The sequence below is a fragment of the Paramormyrops kingsleyae genome, chromosome 6, assembly GCF_048594095.1.
Source record: "Paramormyrops kingsleyae isolate MSU_618 chromosome 6, PKINGS_0.4, whole genome shotgun sequence".
NCBI classification, from domain to species: Eukaryota; Metazoa; Chordata; class Actinopteri; order Osteoglossiformes; family Mormyridae; genus Paramormyrops; species Paramormyrops kingsleyae.
The window spans coordinates 32,909,648-32,919,067 of record NC_132802.1 but is presented as its reverse complement, the minus strand read 5'-3'; the positions used below and the strand labels follow the sequence as shown (position 1 = coordinate 32,919,067).

Here is a 9,420-nt window from a genome sequence, read left to right as displayed (position 1 = left end):
AATTAGAATATTGTGATAAAGTTCTTTATTGTCTGTAATGCAATTAAAAAAACAAAAATGTCATACATTCTGGATTCATTACACATCAACTGAAATATTGCAAGCCTTTTATTGTTTTAATAGTGCTGATTATGCCATACAGCTTAGGAAAACTCAAAAATCCCATCTCAGAAAATTAGAATATTTCCTCAGTCCAAGTAAAAAAATAAGATTTGTAACAGCAAAACAAAATCAAACATTTGAAAATGTCAATTAATGCACTCAGTACTTGGTTGGGAATCCTTTTGCACGGATTACTGCATCAATTCGGCGTGGCATGGAGGCAATCAACCTGTGGCATTGCTGATGTGTTATGGATGCCCAGGATGCTTCAATAGCGGCCTTTAGCTCAACTGCATTATTGGGTCTGGTGTGTTTCAGCTTCCTCTTCACAATACCCCACAAATTCTCTATAGGGTTCAGGTCAGGGGAGTTGGCAGGCCAATCGAGGACAGTGATGCCATGGTCAATACACCAGTTACTGGTGGTTTTGGCACTGTGGGCAGGTGCCAGATCATGCTGGAAAATGAAATCATTATCTCCATAGAGCTGTTCAACAGATGGAAGCATGTAGTGCTCCAAAATCTCTTGGTACACAGCTGCATTGACTCTGGACTTGATGAAACACAACGGACCAACACCAGCAGCTGACACAGCTCCCCAAACCATTGCTGACTGTGGGAACTTCACACTGGATTTCAAGCAACTTGGATTTTGCTCCTCTCCAGCCTTCCTCCAGACTCTAGCGCCTTGACTTCCAAATGAAATACAAAACTTGCTTTCATCTGAAAACAGGACTCTGGACCACTCTGCAACTGTCCAGTGCTTCTTTTCCATAGCCCAGGTCAGACGCTTCTTCCGTTGTCTTGAGTTCAGGAGTGGCTTGACCATGGGAATACGGCTATTGTAGCCCATTTCCCGGACACGTCTGTGAACAGTGGCTTTTGATACCTGAACTCCGGCTTCAGTCCACTGTCTTTGAAGCTCACCCAAATTCTGGAAGCGGCTCTTCTTCACAATGCTGTTAAGTCTGCGGTCCTCTCTCTTGGTTGTGCAGCGTTTCCTGCCACATTTCTTCCTTCCAACAGACTTTTTGTGAATGTGCTTTGAAACTGCACTCTGTGAACAGCCTGCTCTTTTGGAGATTTCTTTTTGTGTCTTACCCTCCTGATGGAGAGTGTCAATGATGGTCCTCTGGACAGCAGTCAGGTCAGCAGTCTTCCCCATACTTGTGATTTAGTTTACTGAACCAAGCTGACTGTTTTTAAAGGCTCAGGGAAACCCTTGCAGGTGTTTCGAGTTAATTAGACGATTCAAGTGATTAGTTAAATAGCCTGCTAGTATAGTTTTTCATGATATTCTAATTTTTTGACATAGGATTTTTGAGTTTTCCTAAGCTGTATGGCATAATCAGCACTATTAAAACAATAAAAGGCTTGCAATATTTCAGTTGATGTGTAATGAATCCAGAATGTATGACATTTTTGTTTTTTTAATTGCATTACGGACAATAAAGAACTTTATCACAATATTCTAATTTTCTGTGACAGTCCTGTATATGTGTGTGTGTGTGTGTGTGTGTGTATATACAATGTGGAAAACCAACAGATTGACCCATCATGGTTGTGATGCAGTTGGTCTGCGTACATGGTTATTGTTAGTGATTAGTTGTCATTGACACACCACAGCACACAACAAAATGTATCCTCTGCATTTAACCCATATGTGACATCATGACACAGCAGGGGGCAGCTAATTAAGCATCCAGGGAGCAGTGCGTGGGGGCAGTACCTTGCTCAGCGTATCTCAGTGGTACTTTTGCTGGTCAGGGATTCAAACCAGCAATCTTTCGATTACAAGATAATTAATTATTGTGAGACATGATGAAAAAAACAATAGGCAATCAACCAGTAATTCAAGTATTGCTATCGGATACTGCTTCTGTTAAGTGAAAGTATGACCTATGGCACAATCCAGCTTCAGTCTGAAGCGGAGTTGAAATCCATCTCTGTCCTTTCACCCATCCAGTTAGACGTGCGCAGATTTGTCCATTTCTAAGTACAATTTGAAAATCTGTGTTTAAATAGTGAGTATGAGTTGGCTCTTTATGTTTCAAAAACTAAATGACAACAATGTCATTCCTATTTTAACTTTTTGAAATTTTCATTTGAAAAGTTCTCTATAAACATTTTAAAATTATGCTATTTTGGTTATGTCATAGCAGAAACTGTCCATTGACCTATAATTATAAAATATATAGAATATTTGATTTTATTGAGTTCTTATATATCATATTACGATGAATTCTGGAAAATTGGAAGAGGATGTGCTTAAATTGTTTTTCATTATTAGGCCTAATACATTTAATGTACATGACTACATTACGTCAGTATATTTTAAAAATATGTTGTCAAAACAACTGATCAAGGGTTTTTGTATAAAACACTTTGCATCTCATTTTAATTCTGATTATAAAATAGCACGCATAAAAATATTGCTCAAACCTTTTCAATTATTCATTGGTTTGTTCATATGTTAAAATCACCCAATCTAAATGATCGCCGCCTGACCGTATACGGCAGGTTTCCCAAATTCCGGGCCTGGAGGGCCGGAATACAACACAGTTTAGTGATTTCCGTGCTCAAACACCCCTTATCAGCTAATTATTAGGTTTAGTAGCTTATGTCTGAGCAGGTAAATCTACAAACTGACCCTCCAGGACCGGAACTGGGGCACCCTGGTATAGGGAGTTAATGTTAGTTCTGACAGTTGCGCTCTCATAAAACCAATTGCTGTTTTTAAGGTCTGCAAGGGATTTTCGTTGCAGTTCAAGGGAATCTAAAGTACTACACGTATATATAGTATAGTAGTAAGCATTCTGAAAGTGATCATGCCACACTACTGAAGGCATCTGCTTCCCGACTTAAAACCCTCCAAGGGTGTTAAAGAGCAATCTGAACTGGCACCGTGAAGTACCAAATGTGGCAACCAGTTCCACTTCAAGGTAGTTTGGGTATTTCTTTTAAAAAATACTCATATCGTAATCATAACGGGGAAAATACAAGTATACACAGGAAGCGATATCAGGGAATCGTGTGTAGAAGTTATCTAATCAAAAGCGCGCGCCCGACGCCACTCAACTAGAGGGAGCTGGAATGTCACGTGACATTGCGTGCGGCCAATATGGCGACGCAGTGCTGAGGTAGCAGAGCGCTGGACAGCTCAGAGAGGACGACCCATGTCGTCACCCCGATTTTGTTTCCATACTTGTCACCTACCTAGGCTCGGTGCTTGATCAACAATGACGGCCTGAGAGAGTGAGAGAGAGCGCGCGCGAGCGAGACAAAGACTGGCTATTTATCGGCGAGAGATGCAACAGCAACAACCTCCCGAACGACCACGGCAGCAGCAGCAGACGGAAAGTACCAAAACCAAGAGCATGTTTCTGTCCAGGGCGCTGGAGAAAATCCTTTCGGATAAGGAGGTAAAGCGGAGCCAGCACAGTCAGCTGCGCAAGGCCTGCCAGGTAGCGCTAGGTAAGGCGATCGCAGCTACTACGCGTTACCTGGCTCTTCTTTACGAACATTACCGTGAAGGTGTGGGCCTCCATGCTGAGCTATGGGCCGGCGAGCTTCCCTACCGAAAGCTTCTATGTTATGTCAGTCACCTAACCTGGAAACTTAAGTACGTTACGTGGACGTACTCGTCCATCTAATAGGCCGTGAAGGCTTATACGCGTCCCCTGTATCGCCGTGCCGATCAACTGTTTTCAGATCGGAACCCTTCCTCATATTTTAAAGCCCACCAAAAATATAAACTACATTTTAGAAAGTGACGCGATCGCCGGCCGTAAAATTATCTACTGTTTTAACAGCGCACCGAATAGTCATCGTCATAACCCCGGTCCGTGTAGCCGGTGTAGGGCCGAACCGGTAGTTTGTTGTCAGCCGGGGGAGAGTCCTCCGCCCGGGCCAAACGCGTGTACCATACGTGGCAGTCGCGGAGAAGGAAGCGCTTGGCCGTTTTGCGCAATGCTATCTTACTTCCGTTTGCTGTTTGACTTGGTCGGCTCTTACTTTTTTTATCATTCTAAAATACATCAAGATAAATCGTTAACTGTGCAAAATAAAAACGTTCTCTTAAATCCTCCCTTAAATGCCCTCAAAGCAGAACGGCTCTCCCGTTTGTTTACACAGCTCAAGGCTGGTCCTGTGCTTGCTTGTCAGCAGAAGGCGACAGTTTTGTGTGGGCCGTGATATTAATAGGAGCCAGTGTATTTATTATTCACGAAACCTTTTAATGATCAGCTTTCAAGCGCAACTTACCAGTATGAAGGTTTAAGGACAGCTACCTTGACTTTTTTGTTTCTTAACAGAATAGATTTCGAGGGAAATGCTAGTTTGACTAGTTATTTTGTTTGTGCTGCATATTTATTCCAGTCTTTAAAATATCGATCTATTATGGTATATGATTACGAGGATTGACTGAAAACACGAACCCGGGCTCTAAACTTGTTTCTTATATATACAAGGCAATCTAATTATTCATCAGCCTCTCAAATATCACTCAGTCTGCGTGTTATTCTAAAGTTAGTTTTTACGGAGTTATTCTAAATTTAGTGTTCCTTTTCAGTTATGTATGGCGCACCCAGATATTTAAAATTGGAAGCGTTTTTAATTTGTCTGGCAGTTCTTGATTGTACAGTTTGTGTGGTTTATTCTGGATGTATAATAATTGGTTACAGTATCGTAATGGTTATTTCCACAGACATGTGTCCTTTTTAAAGTAGTTAATTATTTCAATCAGTTGTAAATTTTTGATTGTTGCGTTCTTACTCAGATCTCACATATTAACAAAACATCAGAGTGAAAGTCTTTTTTCCTGTTCTGTGAAAATTGAATATTTTATAGGCTGCTTATTGTAGTAATACAATATTTTTTTCCCTTTGTTTTTATGAAAACTTCAGCTGAGCATACCTTAAAATTCTCAAATATTTTCCCCTTGTAGCTTATTGCCTAATGCATCAATTAGGCTTTCAAATAATGCTGAATTTATCAATGTGATTAATTCATTTTGTTTTGAAGTACATATAGTTAGTTTTTTATGTGTAATATGGGTCTTACAAAGAATTAAGTTTGATAACTGGGAGCTGGTTTAGGTACAGATTATTTTTATACTTTGAACGGACATTTGTCCATTGAAACTTCAGCCCTCACTTACTTGAGAATGTGTGCTATCCACATAACCCCTTTAAATGAAGACATTTTTTTTTTACTGGTTCTTTTGGTATGCAAAAATGGGTGGCCATTATTAACAAGCTAGTCAAAGTGCATCTATCTCTGGAAAATTGTCTTTAAAAATATGAGTTTAGAGTTTAAAACACACTTCTTTGATGTTATGTTAATGTTGTTAGTCAGTTATCTTTTCTACATGTGTAAATATGGCTGAACTTTTAAACGCTCTGGTCCTTTTTGTTCATGCCTGTTTGCTCCATGTTCCTTACAAATGTAGATCCACCTGCCTTGTACACTGTAGATTCATGGACTCTAATAGCAGTTATGGCTCCTGTTGGCATAACCATGCCTCCCTTCTCTGCCTAAGTATTTGCACTTTATTTCATTAGCACTTACTTCAGTATATTTCTCACATTTATGGGTAACTATCCCTCTCACCCAGTCTGCTCTCGCTCTTTTACATGGGCATGTTGATAGCTAATGATAAGTGACGGTGAAGCTGACGGTAGAGGAACACTACCTTAACTGTTATGTTTCAAGGTGCCCCCCCAACCCAAGATCAACATGTAGGCAGAAAAATGGCCAAACAAAGATGTTTTCAAAGTATGATTTTATATTTAACTGAATTGCTGTTCTGAAGAAATTGTGCATACTTGCCTTTGTCAAAAAGCTTTAGCTTGTATGATGCCATATAAGGCTTCGAAAAAAAGAGTGGCTCCTCTTTTTTCACTACTTGAGACACGATTAAATGTGATGTTTCATCTGCCTACCATTCGGTATTTTCTTTTTCCCGAAAGTACTTATGTTAAATGGTTTTAAAATTTAACTCTGTGCATCAAAGTATGGAAACTATTGACTGAATGGATATGATATGAATGTTTATAGTATAGGAATGATTTTTTTTTAAGACTGTTCCTGTGTTATATGGGGAAGAGATTCTAGGTCACAGCTGGCGGCAGACTGCTGCAGCCTTGCTGGGTTTATCAAATCTCAGAGCACACAATAATGATGTTGACTCACTGGTTTTTCTCAGTTGGTTCACTGTTAATTTTTTTTCCCCCCCCAGATCACTTCATGGTATTGTGTGAGACACATGTGTATTAAACATAGTTGATAATATTTATTTTTCCCCCTTCACAGATGAAATCAAAATTGAACTGGAAAAGCAAAAGTAAGTTTGGATACAAAGAAAGATGCGTGTTGGCTTTTTAAAGACAACTTCTCTTCCAGTTTTAAACATCTATTTCATTGTACTAGTAGTACTTTTCACAATAAAAGTCGAAATGTAAATCATTCTGTTTATGTAATGTGAATATTAGAGGAGATTGTTTCAACTCGGTTGCAAAACAAGTAAAATGTTTTCTATTTTGTTCTATGAAAGAGAAACTTTTTTGGTATTTGTACTTTAGTATTTTAGTGTATTCTCGCTCACTTCACTGCACTGTTTGTTGCACTTTAGTGACTGATATTCCTTATTCATAAACTGCCCTTTTACTCTCATAAGAACTATACAAACGAGAGGAGGCCATTCAGCCCATCGAGCTTGCTTGGGGAGAACTTAACTAATAGCTCTGAGTTGTTAAAATCTTATCTAGCTCTGATTTAAAGGAACCCAAGGATTCCACTTGCACTACGTTATCAGGAAGACTATTCCATACTCTGACTACACGCTGTGTAAAGAAGTGCTTCCTTAAATCCAGTTTGAAATGTTCTCCCGCTAATTTCCACCTATGGCCACAAGTTCTTGTATTTGAACTAATGCTGAAGTAACTATTTGGTTGAACAGCATCCAAACCTGTTAGAATCTTATAGACCTGGATCATGTCCCCCCTCAGTCTCCTTTGCTTGAGGCTGAACAGATTTAGCTCAACTAACCTTTCCTCGTATGACATTCCTCTAAGACCAGGAATCATTCTTGTGGCCCTACGCTGCACCTTTTCTAAGGCCGCAATGTCCTTTTTAAGATATGGTGACCAAATCTGCACACAATATTCTAGGTGAGGTCTCACCAAGGAATTGTATAATCTTAGCATTACCTCCCTTGACTTAAACTCCACATACCTGGAGATATACCCCAACATCCTATTGGCCTTTTTTATTGCTTCCCCGCACTGGCGAGAATGAGACATGGAAGCATCAACATACACACCAAGGTCTTTCTCATAATCGGCTACCTTTATTTCAGTAGGTCCCATAAAATACCTGTACTTTATATTTCTGCTCCCTACATGGAGTACCTTACATTTGTCTATGTTAAATTTCATCTGCCAAGTATCAGCCCATTCGCTAATTAAATCCAGATCCCGTTGAAGCCTCTCTGCTGCTAGATCAGTATCTGCTACACCACTCACCTTGGTGTCATCTGCAAATTTCACCAGTTTACTGTGTATATTGGTGTCTATATCATTTATGTAAATTAGGAACAATAGTGGTCCTAGTGGTCATAGTATGGCTTGTTTACAAAACTCTTAACATAGCATATGCTCAAAGGTAGTAATGATGCAAAGTCTTTTGTGAATGATGTGTTATTCACTTGTGCTTGCTGGACATGCCAGAGATGGCACTGTTATTGCCCCCAGGGTCAACTATATCGAGGCGGATAAGTATGTGCTTCCATTTGAGCTGGCATGCCAGTCTAAGTCCCCACGCATCGTCACCACCTCTCTGGACTGTTTACAGGTTTGTAGCTGCTGTTTGATTTATACTGTCAGTCAGTATCTGTGATACACTCATGGGGTGGTGTGTGCCTCTGTGGCCCTTATCAGAAGCAAATCATGTAGCCGTAAGAGAGATTTCAGTTAATTCCAGTTCTCCAGAGACACCTCCCTGTCTGACTCTGCTCCCTGAACCTCACTTGTGCGCCACTTTGGACAAAAGCGCCAGGACCCCTTCGCAAAATTATAACCATCTATAGGCATAAGTGTGTATGCATTTACAGAAGCTCTCATAAGCACAGAGGTTTTTCCTCAATTTTTCAAATACTATAAAGTTACTGAAAACACTTAGTCTTATCAAAAAGTTGACAGAGCATGACTACAGTGCCACTGTTCATGGAGACTCCTCCAAGCACGGTCGCAGAATCCCCCAGAATCACTGGTCCTGCACTCATGTCACTGTATGTCCTTTCCCCGTGCAGAAGCTGATTGCTTATGGCCACATCACAGGCAATGCGCCTGACAGCATCGCTCCGGGCAAGCGGCTCATTGACCGCCTGGTCGAGACCATCTGTAACTGCTTCCAGGGTCCACAAACGGATGAGGGCGTGCAGCTACAGATCATCAAGGTGAGAGCTTATCTCCCTAGCCAGCTGTTGCTCTTGGCAATCTGGCCACTTCCTAACAGAAAGTCAGACGCTTGCTGAAATAATTTTCCGCATCTGAGGCTTTAACTTTCCTCGGAAGCTGTGCGTGGGGAATTCTGGGAGGCCCTTTGCTCAAATAGCAGAAGTGTGGCAGATGTGCGTTAAGAACACCCTTGAGGAAAATGAGTATCGATGGCAGCTTCTTACAGGACGTGAGTGCACTGAGGTATATTACTGCTGTTTTCTCGACGTCAGAGATGCCTGGATAGATAGGTGGGCTTTTGCTTTGTCCTTGTGTTGTTACTAGAGTTGAGCCGGATACTCGGCTGAAACGAGTATCCGGTACGGATAAAGCACTTTTGACGAGTACGAGTATCATACGAGTAATACAAGTCAATATCTGTGCTCGGATTGAATAAAAATTCTCATTGGGTAGCTGACTGTGTCTGCGTTCTGTGATAGACTAGTCACAGCGCCCCTCCCCTACACACATACAGATTTATTGTGTTGCTGTGTCCCGCTCTGCTCACTCACACACAGAACACTGAGAAGAGAAGAGAACAGCGCTCTCTCTCTCTCTGTCGCTCCCTCAGTCACTCAGGATCGCGGGTTTTTTTCCGTTAACGTTTAGGGTTTCTTCAGCTTCAGGTTTGTTTGTAGAATGCGACTTTTTTTTCTTTTTTAAACCGTCAGCTGGCTCTAGCCAGTTTTTTTTTACTTCACGCACTGAGTGTCTGACACTTTCTTGCTGTATTTTATAAAAAAAAATAAAGGTAGTTGTGGTATAATTAATATTACAAATTAAGCTACACACACAAACACACACACACACTCCCCCCCCTCTCT

At 40.8% G+C, this 9,420-nt stretch overlaps 1 protein-coding gene across 5 annotated transcripts in view; it reads left to right on the top strand.

Annotated features, from left to right (window-relative positions):
- Positions 1 to 3,195: 3,195 nt before the first annotated feature.
- arfgef2 (ADP-ribosylation factor guanine nucleotide-exchange factor 2 (brefeldin A-inhibited)) overlaps positions 3,196 to 9,420 on the top strand; it is a 35,451-nt gene continuing 29,226 nt past the window's right edge. For 4 of the 5 annotated variants that reach the window (XR_011991987.1, XM_023795174.2, XM_023795172.2 and 1 more), the window contains exons 1-4: positions 3,196 to 3,575; positions 6,414 to 6,444; positions 7,829 to 7,952; positions 8,410 to 8,556. Coding sequence is in view for 4 of the 5 variants with exons in the window: in XM_023795174.2 (XP_023650942.1) it covers positions 3,410 to 3,575; positions 6,414 to 6,444; positions 7,829 to 7,952; positions 8,410 to 8,556 (468 nt within the window). In the remaining variant the exon portion in view is untranslated. The remainder of the gene's footprint in view (positions 3,576 to 6,413; positions 6,445 to 7,828; positions 7,953 to 8,409; positions 8,557 to 9,420) is intronic. The other variant, XM_023795175.2, reaches the window with a different exon arrangement.